The following is a 22932-nucleotide window of genomic DNA, read 5'->3' on the forward strand; positions in this document are numbered from 1 at the left end:
AAGAGTGCATATTACATTGAAAGTACATATTTTACTACTTTAGGGGAAGCTGCAGCTCCCCATTTCCTCTGTGTTCTGATGAACTTTGTCAGTGATTAATGGCTCGTATTACACCCCCAAATGTCATTTGCTGTGTCAGTGCTGGTGCTGACTGCCGGGAAGTATATCACTTGTTTGGCCGACTATACCGGTATCTCCTGCACAAAAAATGGCTAGAGGACGGGGTAATCCCCAATGCATTTGCAAGGGGAATGCTACAGGCATACAAAGGGCGTTCTTAACTATTATATACGCATGCAGCAATCTATTATAAGTGCATATGTTGGCTGGAGTATAAGGAAGATATATTTAAGATCTCAGTTTGGTGATTTGCAGTTCTTGTTTTTTCAAATATAGAGTATAGTACTGGTATATACATAGGCCGCACAACCTGTATTTTTTTTAATTATGTAGCATTTGATAAAATGTAACAGTAATTGATTAACTTTCAACACTGTTACTACACCACCAACAAGTACCTGTTTTATGGCATTGTGGGCAAGGTTCAAGCAACTCAATCCTATATAAGAGGTGGAGCGCGCTACTCTACATTTTACTGCAACTATGATAAGGCCATTTCATATATTGTGATCTGTTTGCTCTGTCTGAAAAATATGTTTTTTTTTTATAGCGTGCCACATTTATAAATGACAAATCAGCCAATGTAATATGGCGGCCTTGTGTTACTTGAGTATTTTCGAATACTAGAAATGTGTTGCAAATGGGCACCAAAATGCAGAACCTAGGAATTCTTAATGATCTTTTACAACACTATAGTATTGACAATATCTCACTACATTGGGGTACAGAGTGTAATGTGAAATATGACATTATTTAGGGAAAGTCGTCGTATTCCTTTGAATACATAGAAACTGAGGAGTCCTGATAGGAAGGCATCTGCCATCTTTATTATTTTGATTGAAAATTATTTAAAATAACTTACAACAGCATTTTGTCCTGGCATTAGAGGATGAGACTTAAATCGTGGCTGCATTCTTTATGTGTAGTAGTGATTGTGAGTTTGTGTTGGTTATGTTATAGTCAACTATATAACTTGGATTACATCTTTTGTTTTTGATACATAACATACAAATGCCTTTCTTGGACAGCCTTAAGACTTAAGAAACTCCCCTTGGTATACACACACATCTCAGTTGGGTGGTATGCTTCATATATAAAAAGTGTACTTCGCAGATGAAGGCCAAAGTGAAAATATGCTGGGGTCCTTAATACTGTATGGATTGCTGAGTTTAGCTACATGTATTTTTAACCCCTTAAGGACAATGGGCGGTCCCTAAACCCATTGAAAACAATGCATTTTGAGCCCGTGCATGTACAGGCTTTGTCATTAAGGGGTTAATAAGTTCCGTGTTGGATGTAATGCTATTCCCTGATGAAGTATTGTCTAGATTAGAAACTGATATTGTGAGACAGACGACCCGCAGGTAACTGAGGTTCTACAACTGTTTGAAACTATGTTCTGCAATGGATCTAGCCTCACAGACGTAGTCATTTGTGCAAGGGGTGAGCCGTCGAGTAGTAATTTTGTGAAAAGGGTTGTGGCATCTGTGAATTACATAGGGGCGGTTTTAGATGTAGTCAGTGATTTTCCGCTTCTCTGATTTCTTTACTTTCTCTCTCTCCTCAAAATGCCTGAAGAAGACCTAGCTTGCAATCCAGTGGCGGAACTACCGGGGTCGCAGGGGTTGCGACTGCGACCGGGCCCCGGCGGCAGGGGGGCCCAAGCCAAGGGGCCGCCCGAAATCTTTTTTTTTTTTAAATAAGGCAGGGGCGTCCAACATGCGTCCCGCGGGCCAAATGCGGCCCGCGAGACCTCGAGGTGCGGCCCGCGTAAGATCGGCAGCCAGGGCAACCGATCTTACGCGAGCCGCACCTCAAGCCCTGCTACTTACTTGTGGGAGGGTCTTCTGGACTGCACAGAGGAAGCAGAGTTCACGTGACATCCTACTTCCTCTGTGCTTTAGCAGAGAAGGCAGAGGGAGGCCGCGCCCCCTGCTGAAGTCTGTGAGCGGCATCGAGGAGCTGCAGTGCAGGTAAGGGGGTGGAGAGGGTGTTTGAATGAGTGTGTGTGATTGAGGGAATGAATCTGTGAATGAATGATTATATGAATAAATGAGTGTGTGTGTGTGTGTGTGTGTGATAGCATGGATGTGTATGTGCTGGAACCTAGGCATGATGGGACTGTGTGCTGTTAGCAATCACACTCCTATCATGCCAAGTCAGCCAGTACATGCTGAAACCTGGCCAGCTGCCCCCCTTGTGTAGTGATGCTGCCAGCAGTATGGGGTCTGCACTTACAGCCACCCTGTACCAGCATGTACGGGCTGACTTGGCATGATAGGAGTGTGATTGCTAACAGCAATCACAGTCCCATAATGCCTAGGTTCCAGCATTTACTGGATGGATGTGTAAGTGCTGGAACCTAGGCATGATGGGACTGTGATTGCTGTTAGCAATCACACTCCTATCATGCCAAGTCAGCCAGTACATGCTGAAACCTGGCTAGCTGCCCCCCTTGTGTATTGATGCTGCCAGCAGTATGGGGTCTGCACATCACTTACAGCCACCCTGTACCAGCATGTACTGGCTGACTTGGCATGATAGGAGTGTGATTGCTAACAGCAATCGCAGCGAGCACAGTCCCATCATGCCTAGGTACCAGCATTTACTGGATGGATGTGTAAGTGCTGGAACCTAGGCATGATGGGACTGTGACTACTGTTAGCAATCACACTCCTATCATGCCAAGTCAGCCAGTACATGCTGAAACCTAGCTAGCTGCCCCCCTTGTGTAGTGATGCTGCCAGCAGTATGGGGTCTGCACATCACTTACAGCCACCCTGTACCAGCATGTACTGGCTGACTTGGCATGATAGGAGTGTGATTGCTAACAGCAATCACAGCGAGCACAGTCCCATCATGCCTAGGTACCAGCATTTACTGGTTGCCTGGGTATGATAGGAGTGTGATTGCTGTTAGCAATCACACTCCTATCATGCCAAGTCATATTGCTAATTTTGTCCAATTGTGTGTTACCTACTTTTATTAAACATGTGAGTTTTTATTATTATTTTTAAAGGTGGGGGTCATTTTCGGTTTTGGCTAAGTGAACCCTGAATGTTTTGGTCCAGAATTTTCATTTTAGTTCATCCCTAGAATAAATCTAGGGAATCCTGAATTTGTATTTGCAAAACTTTCAAGGCCCAGAAATCAGTGAGAGGAAGAGTAAAGGTTTTGTGTCATTTTACTTTATTTTAATCTGCATATTTTATTAAAGGCCATATTTTTTGTCACAGTGAAAAATGAGTGCGGCCCGCGCACGTATACAATTCTGATGAAGTGGCCCACTGCAGAAAAGACTTGGACACCCCTGGATTATGCCCTTTGTACATGCGCCCCTTTTTCTTTGATTTTTTTACAGATATGATTCAATATGTAAATTGAATTTGTTGAATTTGTTGAAAAAAAATTGTTGGGTAAAAATCATGGTTTTTTTTGGGGGGGGGTGAGGGGGTGGGGAGGCCCTTAACAGTTTCTCGCACCCGGGCCCTGAGGCGCCTAGTTATGCCCCAGTTGCAATCCATTATACGTCAGTTAGCTAGTTAAGATATCATCTTCAAATTCAGTTTAGTTTAGCAAATTCTTCCTGAACCAATCAGACACACAGGGCATATATTGGGCTATAGGAAGGAATAATCATGCACGTGCATTGAACAGATGCTTAACATACCGTAGATGTTTCCATGCTATACATATAATATGTTTTTGAATACATATACGTTACTTATTATCTGTAAACCCTATAATATAGGGTTATTTAGAGTATTGTACTGTAAAATTTAGGATTTGGGGAAAGTCACATGCACTTTCAAATTTTAATGGCATTGCTAATTGGAGTGATCTGTAAAACGTTTATTTTGTCTTGTAGGAACCGGCGAGGACTTTGCATTAACCATGTACGTATCACACTGAATAGAGGCGATATAGAGAGAGTACTTTAGCTGAAAACTAATATGTGCATTGAGCTATGTAATAAGGAGCTGTATGAAGACTGTTCAAATATAAAATCTCATATTACTACATTTCACATGAACTGAATGCTCATTTCCAGATTGAGTCATTAAGCCATTTAAATCTACAACATTGTAATGCAGTGTGATCCATAATTTACTACATTATTCATTTAAATCTCACATAAATATATGTCACGGTTAAGAATTAGTTTTTATATAGTACATATAGTGCGCATGCTCTGAAATGACTAAGTAGTGGCCGCCATTCACATGTCTGCTAGCAAAACATCTGTGTTTGGCTTCTGGAACTGGGCATCGCCATTTGTTTTCTCTAATAGTTTGTGCCGTCAGTGATGATGGACCCCTGGCTAATGCCCACGTTCTCCATTTGATGAGCGGCCCAGCATGTGAAAGAGTTAATTTACATCAAACAGTTACTGTATGCTTTACATCCCGAGGCCTGGCTCCGGAGAACACTTAGTCCTACGAGGAAGAAGTGCAGCAGCCCCACCAGACAGGTGTGTGGTCAGTGGAAGTTCTCTACAGGACAAAATTGTATGATGTCCTGGCTCCCAATCCCTGTCACGCTGAGCATTTCTAAAGGATAATATTTTTACAGAAATACAGAACACTGTCGTCAACCTGTCCGAAATGTGTTGAAATAAGCTGTACTATCTATAATCAGACACATACATTTTGTTTCTAAATATGTTTTTTTTATTTATTTTTCTAAGGAAATTCCCATTTAATCCCAAATTGGGAATCGATAATCCTGCTTTGTGCCTTGGAGAGGATACAGGTATGTTGAAGCACCTGCCTCTATATTGTGACACTATCCACGTGTAGTAAATGAAGAAACAGATTGCTGTTCCCACATTACTACTACTTTTCTACGTAGTAATGAAATTAAAGTGAATCTCTATATTAAATAATTTTACATTCAAACAGAATATTTTTTGGTAAGTCTCTTGTTGTAATTGTTTAGCACTTCTTATTTAAAATATATGATATGACCAAAAGTATTTTGTGTAAACCAGTGGTCTCTGCCGGCCAAGTTGCTGGACCAGGATTTTAAAAGTCTATACGAGCGACCCTATTGGTCGCCATAAGGGGGCTCGTCTGCCATCAACCAATGAAGTACAGGTGTTGGCAGTAGAAGGGTCGTACTGAAGAAGTCAGTGACTTTAAGCATGGAACTGTCATAGGATGCCACCTTTGCCACTAGACACGTCATGAAATATCTGCCCCCGGTCCACTGCAGGTGCTATTATTGTGAAGTGGATATGTCTAGTAGTGACAACAGCTCAGCCACCAAGTGAAGACCCCAGGCACTTACAGGGTTGCTGACTGCTGGAGGTAAAAAAAAAAATAGCCTGTCCATAATTGCTTGAATATCACTCACTACTATTTCCAAACTGTATGTAATGGCTGAGCAGCTGTACACAAGGCGAAGATCTGGAGCAGTGGAATTGTGTTCTCTGGAATGATGAATCAAATTTCATTTTCTGGACGTCTGATGGGTGAATCTGGGTTTGGAGGATGCCAGGAGAACATTTCCTATCAGAATACATTGTGCCTACTATAAACTTTGCTGGAGGAGGAGGAGGGCTAATGGTCTTGGACTGTTTTTTCCAGGTTTGGGCCCTTTAGTTCCATTGAAGGGTAATGTTAATGCAAATGCATACAAAGACATGTTGGTCAACTGTATGCTTCTAGCTTTGTGGTGCAAATGCTCTTTTTCTGAATGGGCACAAATTTCCACAAATGCAACCCAAAATCTTGTGTAAAGCATTTTCAGAAGAGTGGAGGCTGTTAGAACTACAAATGGGGGGTCAACTCCATATCAATGACTATGGTTTTAGAATGGGATGTCCAACAACACCATATATTTGCGATGATGAGGTATCCATATACTTTTGGTCATATAGGGTACTAGTGTAATATGTTTGTGCTTACGTTCCCTGCCCCTATTTATTTGGTGACAGGAGTGCTTTCATCTCTTCCTTTATAATTTTATATCACCATATACCTTGCATTAGTCATACCTTGCATTTTATAAATAGCACTTTATAAAGAAGACATTTTGTATCCTTCATTTTTCAAACCTCTTTGTTTACTTTTATTTGCTTTACCCCTTAAGGACAATGGGCGGTCCCTAAACCCATTGAAAACAATGCATTTTGAGCCCGTACATGTACGGGCTTTGTCATTAAGGGGTTAAACCAAGTACTTGATTATACCTAATGCACCATGGGATGACAAGAAGCCAATATTAATAATAATTTCTCTCCAATTATATGTTACCTTACCAGGCTCTGATCCGGAACCTGAGGCCCGATTCTGTGTCCTGAGGAAAGATCCTGGTGGCTCTTTTGGGTTCAGCTTGCAGATAGTGCAAGGAAGAGAAGGACATGTTATATATAAAGTGGTCCCTGGTGGTCCAGCTCATCTTGGAGGCCTGAGAGATGGAGATCTACTTCTCCAGATCAATGGAGAATATGTCCACGAACAGGAACACCTGAGGGTGAGATGAAAACTGTAGCATCATTTAATACAATAAACCAATACCTGAGTTGTCATATACAGTACAACAGTTTTAAGAATGAGAAAAAAATGCTGTAGAGTAAAAAATTGACATGTTTATTTCTATTATTTAAAAAAATACAAAGTGAGTGAACAGACGAAAGATCTAAATAAAATAAACAGCATTAATTCTTCTAGGCACACAAACACACAGGGATTTTGTAGGCATGTAGTTAGATGTATGATTATACCAAACAGGATCTAATGATCATCAATTTAATATGTAGGTTCAAACACAATCATTTACTTAAACAGAAACAGCTGTGAAGGAGGAATAACAATGGGAACAGCCAAACTTACTAACAAGGGAAGCTTGTTGAAGACAGTTTAAAGTCATACACCATGGCAAGACTGAGACAGCAAATGTACTGCATCAGCAAGGTCGTTTACAGGCAGAAATGTCAAGGCAGACAGGGGTTTCCAGATTTCTGACCAAGCTCTTTTGAAGAAGCACAAAGAAATGGGCAACGTTGAGGACCGTAGATGCGGTGGCCAGCCAATGAAACTTGCAGCAAATGAAAGACAAATCATGCTTACTTCGCTTTGCAATCAAAAGATGTCCAGCAGTGCCATCAGCTCAGGCTTGGCAGAAAACAGTGGGACCCTGGTACACCCATCTACTGTCTGGTGAGAAGTGGCCTTCATGGAAGTCTTGCGGCCAAAAAAAACCATACCTCCGAAGTGAAAACAAAGCCAAGTGACTCAGCTCTTCACATAAACACAGAAACTGGAGAAATATTTGGCTGTAGCAAAAGGCAGTTTGTTCGCCAAAGTGCCAGAGAGTGGTACAAGAATGAGTGTTTGCAGGCAACAGTGAAGCATGTTGGAGGTTCCTTGCAAATTTGGGGCTGCTGTTCTGCAAATAAGGTTGGGGAGGCACCTGAATGGTCCCAAATTTATTCTGTAGCATCACAACCTCAAACATAGAGCCAAAGTGATTAAGATATATCTTCAGTGTAAAGGAGAACAAGGAGTCCTGGAAGTCATGGCATGGCTCCCACAAAGCCCTGATCTCAACATCATTAAGTCTGACTGCCTAAATCCACAGAAGAACTGTGGTTGGTTCTCCAAGGTGTTTGGAACAACCAGGCCGGCCCAAAATTGTTTACAAAGGGCTGGTTTTAGAATGGGTGTATATTTGTAAGTGTGTGTGTGTTAGCATGAATGTTGTAGTGAGTCTGATTAAATATGTGTTAGGGTAAATATGCGTAAGCATGTGTATGTGTGCTAGCATGAGTATGTACGTTTGTGTAAGTGTGTTCCAGTGAACATGTTGGGGGGCAAGGGGCCAACTTGGCTTTACTTGCCCCCCACCTGGTGCCAGAAGGTGTCAACCCTCCCCTGGGGGCAACCTACTTGCCCAGTTCCTTAAAAAACTGTGTGCATCTTTATTCTGTTCACTCACTTTGCATTTTGTTAAATGCTAAAACTAAACTATCGACTATTTTTGAAAGCATTCTTACCTTACAGCATTTTTTCACACCTGCCTTACACGTTTACACAGTACTGTGTGTATACGGAGGTGTATTCAAGGCAGGGCTCATTATGGTGCCAGGAACCATAACACTAATGCAGAGGACAGCACTGGCACACAACAGGTAGCCCTCTGGATGGGGCGCACACAACAGGTAGCCCTCTGGATGGGGCGCACACAACAGGTAGCCCTCTGGATGGGGCGCACACAACAGGTAGCCCTCTGGATGGGCTCAAGGCAGAAACAAGTCAGGATCAGGAACTCAGGAAACCAAATAGTAATTCAGGAATCAGGATAACAGGGCCAAAGCAAACCGGTTCACTAACTACAATGCAAAGGCCCTGACTGCAGAGCTGGGCAGGTTTACATAGGCAGGCTTGATCAGGTAACATGGTGCAGCTGTACATGATGATGGTCTGAGTGGTTCAGAGTGACAAGGGTGGGCACTAGTGGTAGAGAAACAACATGAGCAGCACAAGGTTGTGTGTATTCCAGGCTGAGAAGGGTGGAATGTTACAGCACCTCAGTTGCAAAACACTTTAATTTAAGCTCTACAGTTTTATATTCAGCATAGTAATTTAAACAAATGAAAAATAAATAACTTTAGCAGATTTAACTTTAGATCACCTTATGTCCTGGGGAAATATTACCTCCCGAGAACCTTTTTCATATATCTCAGTTAAAAACCTTTTGAGTTGAAACCCTATAGGCCCACATTCTATTTTGGACAATTTGTTCAGGAACACCATAAATATCCAGACTAATGAAGCTATTATATTACACTTTCTGGGGGAGTAGGGGCCCCCACGAAACAAATTTAAATAAAACAAAGAGCTTAGAATTTTAGTTTGGATTTTGGTGGTTTTGTCGCTCTCACTCATTCTTAGTCACACTCTATCACTCTCATTCACACTCAACCTCATTTTCTCACCCGTCTCTTTTAATGTCTCCTTACCTTCTCAGTTGACTGCTTCCATATCCCTGTCTCCTTTCCCACATCTACACTTCTCTTGACTCTTCTTTTTCCTCATCCACTTCTTTCTGTATTGAAGATTCTTCATCCACTCTAATTCTTTCTCGGCTCCCAGTTAACTTCCGTAAAAGGGACACCCTTTCCCTGGTTGGAGGAACGGGGGGAGGCTGCCCCGATGGCTCCATCCATTTGGGGGGAGGGCACCGTAAGGCCAAAATAAGGCGGAAAGAATTGTGGAGAGAAGAGTTTCTGCACCTTTCTCTCCGTGAATCTATCTGACTTATTCTGGCCTTTGGTGCACTTCTGCAAAAGGGATGAACCACATGGACATCCTCTCCCCTGTTCCACCAATCAGGGGAAAGGGTGGCCAGACATTCTCCCCTTTTGTGGAAGTTCACTGGGAGACCAGATTCATGTAGAAGTGATGAATAAAGAAGACAGAAGAAAAAAGACAGAAGAACAAGAAAAGGGACCTGGAAGCAGTCGGCGGAGAAAGTAGGGAGACATTCAGAGAAAGAGTGAATGAGGGTGAGTGACAAAACATTTATTTTCCGTACGTAAAAAGTCCTGAATTTTGTCTCAGCCAAAAGGTCAGGAAACTAAATTTGTTGTGCGAAATGATTGGACCAAAAATGAAACAAAACATTTGTCCAAATCGGTTTTGGTCTATTTGCATAATTCTATTATGTAAAGGAGCTAGACAGTAGCTTTTACCACCCGTAAGGAAGAAATTGGAAAAAGGATTTTGACTCCTGGACTAAAGTCAGGAAAGCTGTGGTCCGGCGTGGTCTGAAACTACTAATTAACTTTCTTATTAGTGTAATTTGGAAAGGTACTTTTATTCCCTGCTTTCTAATGTATTAGTTTATAATATTATTCATTATTATTTAATAGATAATGTTATACCATACTATATGTTGTTGCCTTACCTGATGCATGCAGACAGATTTCCTACTATTTTACAACGTTCTGGCCCGTACCTACAACTGTCTCTGTGTGCCATTACTTGACCAGCCATCTTTGAAGCATCCTTTGAGCTTGGTTGAGTATATGTGCTTTGAAAGGCATGGCAGCAAAGGATATTTAAACAACTCAACCCCTTCAAACAATGGGAAGGACGAATTGTGATGATTTTTATGTATTACATATGCAGGTTTTTTTGTTTGATAAATATCTGGTGTATTTTCCAGCTGTGTAACATATCATTAAGTTTTAATGCCCTAGTTATAGTTGATGTTTTTTTCCAATATTTATGTACCATATTTGATGATGCTGCATGTTTTGTGCATGTATTGATGTATCGAATATCTTAACAGGTGGTACAAAAAGTGAAGTCCAGTGGCTCCCGTCTGTCACTTGCTGTTTTGGATGAGGCATCTTATGCAAAAGTGCACTCCAGTCACAAGACGCCAGCTTCAGTTCTTCCCAAGGGTCTCCCTGATTCTTGCCCACGCCCGCGGCTTTGTCTTATACGAAATGAAGGTCGAGGCTTTGGGTTCACTGCTAGTGCCACAGGTGGTAAGTGATCTGACAAGGTGACGCCCTCCATTAAATGCTATCACAAAATCTCATCTACTTATATTAAGCTCAAAGCTGCGACCCCTCTAAACCTTAACTAGGTTCAATGATGGTGACTAATAGATGGTTTCCAATTTAATGACCTTTCTAAACTAAATTGTCAAGTATCCAAACCAAACTGCTAAAAAATGCTACAATTAAAGTCAATGGAAATGTCTGCACTTAAGTGATTCAATGGGGTCCGTGGAAAAGTAGTTTCAGTTAAAAAAAGGCATTTTAAACAGATTTTGTAGACAAATAGCAGATCTAGAAATCCGGAGACAGGTCTTAACTCAATTAAAACAGCGTTAAAAGACTCCCTTCTATGCCCTTGCCCTCATTCTCAGACCCCCAATTCCTTGGCTTGCAAGGGGTGCATTCGGCCAAACAAGAACTCTTGTCACATTGCCGCTTTGATTTGATTTTTTTGCTAGGTGTACGAGGAACATTTTTGCTAACAGTAGAAGATGGGGGTCCGGCACATAAGGCTGGCGTTCCCCCTGGTGCCCGACTCCTGGAGGTGAATGCAGAGAGTGTGATCAGCATCACTCTGAGCCAGCTCACTAAGAAGGTAACATTGCTATGCGAGCCTACAACAGATATTTTTATTACACGTTGTGTAAAGCTGTCCATGTACATAGGGAACAGTGTTCCAGCATAAATTATCAAGTAATATAAACTAAGTTAAAAATAAAACTTTATGCAATGTGCATTATTTGCTGCAGACATTGCACACTTATGATTCAGACACAATAACATTTTCTCTCATTATTATATGCTTGACTACAATCATCTTGTAATTCCTCATCTCTTTTTAAACGGACAGTGCAGACCACTGAGTATAGTATGTAAATGTATTAATTGACACATACATTCATCTATAACTGTTTATATCCACGTTACAGCTCTGGTATCTTTTCCTCATCTCTTATAGTTGCAGAGCAATAATTCTCGAGTGGTCCTTCTAGTATTGGAAGCTTCTGCATGGGATGTATATGAATATCATGGCATTACCCCAAGTTCAGCACTTGCAGACACTTCTTTCCTTCCTTACCGAACACGCAAATTGCATCTAGTACGGGGTCCAGAAGGATATGGCTTTCTCTTAAGGCAAGAGAAGTGTCTAGGAGAATCAGGTGGGAATTAGGAAACATTTTAAATTGGCTCATAAGACAGAGGGCCTGCTTTCTCCAATTAAGAAAGAAACCCTTGGTAGATTACTTTTGATTATTCCTCCGAAGGGTTAAGCACATAACAGCACAGAAATGCCTTTTTTAAGAAGCCTTTTTCGGTTTCTTTGGCAACAACTTATACATGCCTGGTTTTGTGTCACATGATAATCGTCCCCACACCTTTAAAGTGAGGAGATACTAATATGTTTGTCTATCCACGCATTAGAAAATGTACCTGACATGATTAAATATGTCGATAATCATAATAATTATAATTAATTAAACCGGGAGTTGCTGGCCTTGGAGATATTCTGAAGTGCTCGACATTTGTAGGCCAAATGGACATCATGATTTCTTTTAGGTCAATACCTGCGTGAACTGGACCCAGGGCTACCTGCAGAGGTGGCTGGAATGCGAGAGGGAGATTGTTTATTGGGAGTCAATGGACACAACGTAGAAGGATTAGAACATGAAGACATTGTGTGTTTAATACAGGCTAGTGGCAAGCAAGTCACACTGATTGTCATCAGCAACGAAGGAGACAGGTTTTACAGAGAGGTGAGACATGCTAAAGACTATGGCAAAGTAAAGACTTAAAAGTTTGGTTTCGTGTTTTTTCAACAAACTTTATCTGCCGATCTTAAAGTATCCATTGTAGGCACAAATGTGATATTTTGATTACATTCCAAACTCAAAATACCACATTGATTGCATTCTTTATAACTGTTACGAAATCCTGCTTACGTTTTTAAATGCCCTTCCCCTTAAAGTTGTATTAGTCAATAGGTCCCTCTGGGTGATTAAAACCCATCTCCAGTGTTTACCACAGGAGAGTATGAGAAGAACATCGGGTGTTTGTCTAGATGTGTAGATGATTGGGCGAATAGAATAGACCTAAAAACATGGAGAAAAGAGAGATTTCCAGTGCACAAGAAGCCTAAGCCTGTGGAATTACATTCAAGAGACTTGAAATCTGATGAAGAACACAAATATTTGAGTTCTATAGTTATTTCAGGAGGACAAGGGGCTAGGGCTGTCCATCCATTGCCCCAACAGCTTATGCAGAAATGTGATGTATATAAAATTCTATACCAAGGTGTGGAACTTTCAATCTTTCTTGGTTCTTTACATTAGATTGGAATTTCCCCTCTGCTGTTCTATGAAGGTAATACCGATAATGGCGGCATGAAATTAGCTATTCCTGCACAGTCTGCATCTACAGATCCACAGGTGAGGTGATTTATTTTGTAGTACATTGTTAATAGCACAAGTATCGTGTATCTACTAACATTCAGGTAGTACTGCACTGAAGAATTCTGCCAAATTTACAGGACTTGGCCTTAGCGCTATAGCAAACTGTGATTTTATGTATAATTCAATTTATCTGGTATAATTTCTGCCAAAACGGTTGATTTTGCCAAACAGGTAGTCTACTAAAGAGAAACGTCACTTTGACCAAAATTCATAGAAAATGTAAACAAATCCTCCCCTCTTCTGCTGATTTGTTGACTTTTCAAGGAGCCAGAACTAAGATAGTTGAAAATTATATATCATCTTGAGTATACCGTTATGCTGTAGGGAATGTTTAACTATAAAATTCCCACTTTGTTAAAGATTAAATCGGATTTGTTACTTTTCCAAGATCCTTCTTCATTTCCTAAAGTTCAATAAAGCAATTTAGAATCGTTGATTGACATGGGACCAATATTTGCAACTTTCCTTGCTATTTGTATAAACTATTTAGCCCATTAAAACACTTCTCCCTTCTTGTTGAGCTTCTGATCGCCTTTGTAAGAGAGGGTGAGGAGATAATTTAAGCATAGAAAAAAATATTTAAATATTGTGTTCTTTGAAACAAGATCTCGGCTAACTAAAATTTTAAACTCTCCAACATGATTACACTCACTGACAAACCAAATGCACAAGCCATAGGACGTTTCAATAAATGTATTTTATTATTATTTATTGTTTTATATAGCGCCATCAAATTCTGTAGCGCTGTACAATGAATGGACAGGACAAAACAAGTAGTATGTAACATAACAATTTGACTTACAGAGACAACAGGTGAGGAGGGCCCTGCTCAAAAGGAGCTTACAATCTAGTTCATTATTGTAAAATTGTGAAAGTTCTCCTACACTCTTAAAGTGTTTATGAAATAGCTCACTGATTGCGTTTGGATAAAAGGTATGAAACCTAATATAGAACAATACACCTAATACAGAACAATACAATGACACTGAATATAGTGGCGCTATCCAAAATAGGAAATATTCTTGTATTATATACACTATTGTTTTCAGTTATATAGTACATATAGTTTTCACATTATTAAGATGTAATTTATCTGCGGATCATGTGGAATCCATTGTCCAATTTGAAAACACCACATAGAGGATTTTTTCCTTTCCTAGACAGTGTGTACCCGTGTCTGATAAAGACCTAGGCCTTCTATTGTTTACAATGCAGTATGATGAGACTTATGTGTGTTTATCTAGTTAATTGGGCCAAGATAACAGCCGTGCTCGTGACGCTCCGTCGTTTATCCAGCCCAGTATAGAGAAAGAAACGTGGTTAGCATTGTCATAAATGATCTGCTTGCTATGTTTCTGCAGGTAAAGTCACCCAAAATATCATTTAACTATCAACAATGGCAGCCACTAGGCTGGCAGATAAAGGACCTTTATTGGAACAAAAATGAGATTAAACTAGGTTTTTGTCAATGCTACAAAAAAGCAGGATATGAAAAAAAAAAACATATCCGAGGGGGATCACTAAGAGATCACACAATCCATGGATGGCCCCTCTCAGACATATTGTTGGCTATTTACTTGGAAGTTTGTTGGAGTTTATATGTCAGTTGGCTTTTATTCTTCACATGTTTTCTTTTAATATATAAGCAGGCACCTCCTCTTTGGGGTGCCCCCTTTAACTATGATAAATAAACTACAATGTTACCGTGGATATGGTAATGGCATTCATAAGAAACTATTCTTTTTTTTTTTTCTCCCCACCAACAGATGAAAGTAGATGCTTTACCTGAGAGAGACCATAAAGCTCAAATGATGCATACAGAAGTGCAAAGAAGTGAAGAATGACGAGTAACCAAAATAATCATAAAACTGCTAAAAAGATGACAGTCACCAAGAAAAACCCCATGGGCACTAATTGCAGCAACAATTGTATCCTCTAATTGTACATTTCAGAATGCCATGTGCACATCTGGGAATCAGCACTTTAATGGAATTATATTTTTATGAAGAGTATCTGCCCTACTAGTTGGGCTAACTGAATATATTAACTCAGAAATGAATGGCAAACAACATTTTTAATTAAGGTCCTAGACCAGATGGGACCCCGTGTGAAGTCTTCATGGCTTTTTTTCTCGTTTGCAGCAATATCGGTCAGATACATTTGGCTACATCGTGGAGGGCAGCGCTTAATGTTACGTAACCTCCGCACCACAATAACGAGCATGTTCAATGCATAAGAAAACCTAGGAAATAAGTACCAACGGGGCTCGCCCCAGGCAACTGGCTGGGATTCCTGGTACTAAAACTGGCCCTCATTTGCCAGCACAACAGCCCCACGTTCTCCCTGGTTGCTCACTTTGGCAGTTTTAGACCAATTTTATATCGGATGCAGCAATTATAAGAGGAATATAACTTAATAGTAATTAAATCGGAGTCCATTATGTCCATTAAATCCATTATGAAAAATATCTTAAAAGCTACTGACCAGTAGTTTGTAATAGCAAATTTACACCATCACTTGCTGTATTGACCGTGCAAGAGGGGAAGGGAATTAATCGAGTGTAAATATCTAAAATATACCCATGTCATTAAATCCACAGCCCATAAGATATGTAGGTACCACCAAATCAAGAATTTTACCAATGTTTGATACTCTTTAAAATATACCAAAACCCCTGTGTGTCATTCCGTTGCTTAAATATCTAGGGGGTTGAGGCCACAGTTCTGAAGCATCCCTTTGTACTGTTGATGGATGGAGAGGGCCTGCTTCTTCCAGCCGAATTCAGCCATATTGAGCTTATCAATCAGTTTATCTAGACAGGCCTGGAAAACAGGGAGAGTAATTTAGAGAGTACGTGCAAGCCTTGGGAGGTATAGTAAGGGGATACCAAGTACGGTTCAAGTATAAGCTTTCAAGACAACTTAGGTCATTGTTCAGTCATGTCACAAAATCATATCTGAAGTGTGTCTTTAAATACATTACATGGGAATACAAACATAGGATCAGATCAGTATTTGATGAGGCATTAGCAGTTGTGATTTAATGTGCATTTAGAGTTAAGGGAAAACAAAATATTGAGTATGAAAGCTTTAAACACAGAGATACAGAAGAGATTTGACCATAAAAGGATAATCATAATAATAAAACTGTGAGAAAGGGGAGGGAAATATAAAACAAAATTAAGAGTATCTTGGAAGAAAAATAAAACAGAAACGTTATATATATATACATACATATATATATATATATATATATATATATATCATGCTTTAAACTGAGTTTAAACGGACCTCAGCCAGCATATGCCACAGGAGTGTAAGGACATAAACAAAAAGCTAGTTGACCTGCATACAACTAAAATGACATAATTGGAGTAATTATATGCTAAAATGTTTAATTTAAAAAGTATTGGGGTGAAAGAAAAAAAAAATAAGCTACTATATTATAATGTATTCTCTGAATATGCCATATGGTAAAAGAATATTATGCAAAATACGTAAATTATACCAGAAAAGAAAAAAAAAAATGTGTTCACTTTTTGTCTGGTACTTTTTCTAAGACAAAAACAATTTATAAAATGTATATTACAAATGTGACAGGTGCTGTGCATCGCAGCTACTGTATCTAATGAGCTACAGTGAGTGATTATGTACAGGAGGCATATGCTCCCATGTAATGAAGTAGCCACTTACATGCAATAAAGTCTCATATTCTTTCTCCATATTCTCCATCTGAGCCCGGAGATCCATAATCTCTGCCTCTTTCTCTGCTGCCTTGCGCTCGGATTCCTCTTGAAGCTTTTGCAGTGCATTCTGGGAGTATGCTGTATGTGCATGAAAGATGACATATGTCTGACACAGTGAAGCATGGTGGTGGCAGCATCATGCTGCGAGGATATTTTTCATTATCAGGGACTGGGAGACTGGTCAGGATTGAAGAAATGATGGATGGCGCTAAATACAGGGAAATTCTTGAGGGAAACCTGTTTCAGTCTTTCAAAGATTTGGGACTGGGACGGAGGTTCACCTTCCACCAGGGCAATGACCCCCAGGCATACTGCTAAAGCAACACTCAAGTGGTTTAAGAGGAAACATTTAAATGGTCAAGTCAAAGCCTAGACCTCAATCCAATTGAGAATCTGTGGTATGACAGATTGCTGTACACCAGCAGAACCCATCCAACTTGAAGGAGCTGGAGCAGTTTTGCCTTGAAGAATGGGCAAAAATTCCAGCGGCTAGATGTATCTAAGCTTATAGAGAGGACTCCCAAGAAACGTGGAGCTGTAATTGCTGCAAAAGGTGGTTCTATAAAGTATTGACTTTGGGGGCGTGAATGCACGCTTACATTTTCTGCATCTTCAAAGTGGTAGGCATGTTGTGTAAATCAAATGATACAAACCCCCAACAAATCCATTTTAATTCCAGGTTTTAATGCAAAAACATAGGAAAAATGGCAAGGGGAGTGAATACATTTGCAAGGCACTGTACCTGTGGCATTAGAGCAAAACGCTCTACAGTCCTACAGATCCAAACATACATTCACCCACCAAGTTTTATTTTCAGTTCTGTCACCTCTTCCTCAAGGGATCTAATACGAGCCGAGCTTTCCTGTTCCAGGCTCCGATGCTGACGTGTCATTTCTGGGGAATTAATAGACATATATGTTACATGAGGGAAGAAAGGGATTTTTCCTTTATTCGTCACACCAAGTTTTACAATCTGAGGGTATCTTTTAAATGATACTTCTGTCACATTTTGGCATCATAGCTTCCAGTAGGCCCTTCTAAACAAAAGATATCATAGACAATCAAGTTAGTTATAAGTAAATGTACTTATGCTAAAAGCTTTGACAATTGCAGTTCCCAGTTAAGCACAGGTTAAGTTCCTTACCCAACAGGGAAAGTTTCTTGGAAGTTCTAATTTGTGAAATTGCTGCACCGGTTACATATAGTACATACACGGTAGGGTATTGTCCCAGTTCTACCTCATTACATGCACAGTGCTAGAAAAACCATAGGTTAAATTTGATATTGATTAGATAATGCCCACATAGTCTTTCTGAGACAGATCTCAGATTAAAGCCACGCTCTGGTAATTCTAATGCAAATCAGTACATGGTGTTCTTTGCTATTAGAGTAAGATCTGCGACCTCCACCTGCTCCTCTCTATTGAATGCAGGGAAGAACACTTAATACACATTTAGTGATTAAATCAATGTGGCCTCAGCTAGCAGCTAGGATGTGTACGCAAGTAGACATCCTACTTTCAGTAGAGAGAGACAGGAATACTAAAATAAGAATTCTAATTTTCTGGATTCAAATGCAAAGGAAAGCATGTAGTCAAATGCATTGGAGTCCGAGGAAAGCAGACTCTAGTTTGCATTTTACTTCAATTTATGAAGCGGGTAGCATTGATTAAAAAAAAATAAAAAAAATAAAAATTAAAAGTTGAGGCAGCAATCGTTCAACCATAAGACTTACCGCTGTATATAGCTTGTTTATCATCTCTCTCGCCTTGCAGATCTCCTTCGAGCTCTTGTAGTTTCTCTCTAAGTTCTTTTTTAAGCCCCTGTGCCTGACGGGCTATCTGTCTGCGAAGAGCTGTTGATGAATGGAAGTAGAAGGGATTCACATTATACACAACACAGCAATGAGGGGCACATAATTAAAATAGCAGTTCAATAATAACCAAACAGCATGTATAATTACATAAATAGCAGTGAGAAACACCAGTATAAATGGGCTTCTTTCTGTGTTTTCTACTTACCCAAATGGTCCTGCAAAACATCCACCTCCAGCACTGCCCTCCGATACTGTTCTTCAACCAACCCTAGAAAAAGACAAACAAGGTTTGGATTACTATTATTCTTTATTGATTAAGCGCCAACGTATTACAATGGAAAGATGGGGTGGTTAACAAATACAACAGGAGATGAGGTCCCAACCCATGAGCTGTCCATCTAGCCTTATAGGACTTTCATAAAAGGTTACTGAGAAGAATAGCGGTCCTATGAGGGCCCCGCTTGTGAACTTACAATCAAAAATGAATTTTACAGGTAATTGTATAAGATAATATCCTGGTACTAAATCCCAATAAAAAGATTACAAGACCACTTATAAAAGACCAATAAAATGTGGTCCTTGCGGTTTGAGTAGGTTTGCTGGTAAGTAAAGCGTGCTGCTGTGAGCTCCATGATCTCCTGGCCGTGTTATAGCACCAAATTTAGGTAGTAAATCGAGATTAGCAATATTTCTTCTCAGTGACCCCATCTAAAGCTTGTCTCACCTGATTCATCCTTTGACCTTTTTATTTTCTTCTTCTTCTGAGGCTTTCCCTTCAGCTTGGGAGGCATCCCTTAAAGACAGACACCGTGAGTTAACAGGGTTCTTTGAAATTGTGTTTTTTCTTCTTCTAGGGAACATTGCAAATGAAAAGAAACCTCTGATGTCATAGTGGGCTTTACATACGTTGTCCATGTTTGTTGACATAACCATTTTAAGACTATAATTGGTAAAAGAAATACAAAATATGGGCGCTGACATTTCTCAAGAGACCAGACAGGGCCAGATTTATTCTCAATCAAGGGCTCGCACCCACAGATGTTCTGCCTCTCTCCTTTGTGATCTGGAGAAGAGAGAGAAAAAGTTTTGTGGTTGTGAGATTGTGAGTGTGCCTGCTGTTACACCCTGTGATACCTAGTCCTATTTAACCTTTCCCTCGCCCCCTTGATCTATAGGCTAGGTTAGTATGGTGGGTGGTTAGAGGGAATTGGGTATGCAGTATAGCTTAGCTTTTTTTGTGAAAAACACCGACAGCGTCGGATGACGCGGATGCCCACATTCCATCTCCTAAAATGATGTGTATGAAACCAGGCCATGTCCAATGATGGGTACCCGCAAATATGTTTGAGCCAGAAATCACCCCCCCCAATTTATTACGACTCCTAGCATTGATGCCAGTGAGTCTAAATGTTAAAAAAAAAAAAAGTCTTAAAACCGTAATGTACACCTTATAACACATCACCCGAAAAATATAGAAATTCTATATAACGCAGATATTTCCAAAACTGAATGATTTAGAGGGTATTTTCTGTCAACTAATTTGGTGAGGGTTCGGAGAAGAAAATATATGAAAAATGGAGGGGGGGTGTTTCTATTTTTTGCTCTCTCTCGTTTTTAACTAAATTACTAAATATTCGGCTAATCGTGTAACTATGGTATCAAAAGAAAGCGCTAGTCCTCCTTAAAAATATATATAGTTTTCGTGGGTGTGTTATTCACAGGAAAGGGGAATAAAGGGGTAAAAAGTGGAGCGATCACATCAGAGAACGCCGTACTGAAATCCAGCCGTTAAAGCATTCACTTCTCGTGTTCTCGTTATCTCCTTATTTAGAATTGTATTTTTTAGCTCTGGGAAATGCGGGGTCATTTCATGTAAACCCTCCTCCATTTGCCGTTATCCCTCGTGTCATTGGCATCCTACACTTCATGCATAAACTTCCTGTGCCCTGTGTGCACTTTGTGCGTGTTTTAGCCGTGTGTCATGAAACAGCGTCCACTGTTGGCGAAGGGCCAGTTACAAGGAAGGTCTCTCCCCGACCAACCCATTTGCACCACGAAGGACTGTGCTGAGCTGGCATAGCATCCAAAGAATGACGCGGACGGCCACTACGCATCTCTAATAGGCAGATATGACATCATAACCTTGTGCTCAGCAGTAAGGGCAACTACAGGGATGCACTGAATAGATATATGTCACCGGGTCTCTCTCCAAATCACAATTACAGCAAAGACGAGAGAGGCAAAAAACAGAGACAATCGCGATCCTTACAAGCATTCCCTTTGCCATCTGACATTAACCGTGCAACGTGATTCCCTATGGAATAGATCAGAATTGCAGGGGGATTGGCTGTAGATGGACCCCTAGGGTCACGGACCCCTAGGGTCACGGACCAGCTAGCAACAGCGATGTCCCTGCGGCAATGTATATGAGTCACTGGCCATGAATGGGTTAAACAAATCTGTGTTATTTTGTTTTCTGATCACAACACATTAGTAAATATAATATGATATATATATATATATATATATATATACACACGCATTCAATGGGGAAACCTGGTAATGTTGTCACAGGGAGCACAACTGAGCCGGACTGGAACCACGTGAAAAAGTGATCAGCACCCAATATATATATATTTATATATATTAAGTATAATGAAAGCCCACAAAATATAGGAGACGCGATCTATAGATCACACCCGCCTCGCAGGAGAATGGTAGAATGGCATTAGATGAAGGCAGTAACTACGAGGTTAGATCGGTCACCTCAATACCGATACATTAAATTCAGACAGAACTCGGCCATGTCTGGAGGGAACGCAGAATAGACACTGCTTATAACTGTAAACGCAGTGGATATCGGTATATAATACAGACACCCCAAGCGGCATGAAGTCGCAGCCCCGGCGCCCTCGGAAGCTCACCTGAAGTCCCCGGTAGAACAGCTTATTAACAACCGTGCCCGCAAGCAAGATGCCGACTTCTTCCAAACAAGGGCGTGGTAAACGAAACGATTAGCCAATCGAGAAAGAAAGCGAACTCCGGCCGTTTAATCCTGGCCCAATGTGTGTAGAGAATTGGTTGCTAGGCTACTGCTATGGGAACCGAGTCTAACACGTATTTTAATATCTAACTTTTTTTTTCACATGAACAGATATAAAAATGGCATATTCATTGTCCAGGGCTGTGCATTTTCGAGAGGCTACATGTGTAACACGCCTTCACATATATATATATATATAGAATGTACTTGGATATTTAATCTGACATCTGTGTCATGTTGTACCTTGGGTGGTGCTTGTAGGTTAGGTGTTTGATTGTTCTTTTTGGCCTACATACATCTGCCCACCAGCATGCCTTCCAAAAACACAGCCTGTGCTGTAGGTGGCAAAAGACCATAAATCTAACATGCATGTTATATGTATACCTGCCAGGCAGCCTAGATGACAGCATGATCTAAGTCCAAACTGACTAAACACACTTCAAGTTTTGCTACTGTGTGATCTTACCTACAGCCGCACTCCCACTCATCATCCTTTCTTATTAGTATTCTTGTGCCAGACTCACACAGTAATTACTGTTAAGTGATCTGACGCTACAGCATCTTCAGAAGTCAGGACAGCTGGCCGGAGAGGGCACTGCTGTATAAACACATTAAACAGCAACCCGGAGGTTTCAGGTGTGGACCCGGAGAACCGGTGCTTTACCGGGAGATCTCTGGGTCACACCCGGTGAGTTCCCAGGTACGTGTACAGTATATTCCACGATAACCGTAATCGGTGCTGGATTATAAACATTTGTAGACCTGGAGCTGGAAATTTCCACAATATGCACATCCTCACATTGTGAAAAAAAAGTGGGCACAAAATGGAACAAGTCCTCTGTTTTCCTTTTAGCATTGTTTACACATTTTACATGCAACTGCAGAGAAACGTGTATTCTGCTGCATCTCCAGATTACAGAAACACCCCATATGTATGTTTTTTTTATGAGTTTTGGAAGTTGCGGGGCACAAAATGGAACATCCCCATACTTTATATTTTCAGATTCTATTTTGTGAGACCTATGTCTCATTTGGGACTGTTTAGCAGCCCACCAGCTCGAGATACCACAAAAGTATATATATTTGTGCACAGCAGACAGCCCAGGCTATTTCATTGAGAGATCTGGACACTTATCATGCAGAAATGTTGTCCCCAATGTCTGGCAAAGGGAGATGTAACATTATTTTTGTTGCTTTTTTCACCAACTTTTCCATGTTTTTAAGATTTTTTGCAGAGTGCATG

At 40.4% G+C, this 22932-nt stretch overlaps 2 protein-coding genes across 2 annotated transcripts; one reads left to right on the forward strand and one right to left on the reverse strand.

Annotated features, from left to right (window-relative positions):
• Positions 1–98: 98 nt before the first annotated feature.
• LOC149298069 (Na(+)/H(+) exchange regulatory cofactor NHE-RF4-like) lies at positions 99–14930 on the forward strand. Its single transcript, XM_089487918.1, has 9 exons — positions 99–190; positions 4808–4872; positions 6386–6597; positions 10420–10621; positions 11095–11231; positions 11595–11796; positions 12194–12390; positions 12967–13062; positions 14853–14930. The coding sequence occupies exons 1-9, from the start codon at positions 99–101 to the stop codon at positions 14928–14930; spliced, it is 1281 nt and encodes a 426-aa protein (XP_089344044.1).
• An 849-nt stretch (positions 14931–15779) lies between these two features.
• Positions 15780–19437, reverse strand: LOC149298070 (dynein regulatory complex protein 12-like). Its single transcript, XM_089487919.1, has 6 exons — positions 19371–19437; positions 18852–18914; positions 18566–18685; positions 17633–17725; positions 16779–16909; positions 15780–15908 (listed from the first exon to the last, which is right to left on the reverse strand). Exons 1-6 carry the CDS (start codon positions 19435–19437, stop codon positions 15780–15782), a joined length of 603 nt encoding a protein of 200 aa, XP_089344045.1.
• Between the last annotated feature and the right edge of the window lie 3495 nt (positions 19438–22932).

Source organism: Sceloporus occidentalis, unplaced genomic scaffold (genome assembly GCF_023333645.1).
Source record: "Sceloporus occidentalis isolate IW3139 unplaced genomic scaffold, rSceOcc1.0.p SCAF_35, whole genome shotgun sequence".
Taxonomy (NCBI): Eukaryota; Metazoa; Chordata; class Lepidosauria; order Squamata; family Phrynosomatidae; genus Sceloporus; species Sceloporus occidentalis.

Coding starts and splice junctions, on each gene's coding strand:
- LOC149298069 (XM_089487918.1), top strand. CDS start 99: ATGGCTCGTATTACACCCCCAAATGTCATTTGCTGTGTCAGTGCTGGT. Junction 4,873..6,385: donor GTGCCTTGGAGAGGATACAG/GTATGTTGAAGC, acceptor TTACCTTACCAG/GCTCTGATCCGGAACCTGAG. Junction 12,391..12,966: donor GAGACAGGTTTTACAGAGAG/GTGAGACATGCT, acceptor TCTTTACATTAG/ATTGGAATTTCCCCTCTGCT.
- LOC149298070 (XM_089487919.1), bottom strand. CDS start 19,437: ATGCCTCCCAAGCTGAAGGGAAAGCCTCAGAAGAAGAAGAAAATAAAA. Junction 18,686..18,851: donor TGTTTTGCAGGACCATTTGG/GTAAGTAGAAAA, acceptor ATTCATCAACAG/CTCTTCGCAGACAGATAGCC. Junction 15,909..16,778: donor AATATGAGACTTTATTGCAT/GTAAGTGGCTAC, acceptor CCTGTTTTCCAG/GCCTGTCTAGATAAACTGAT.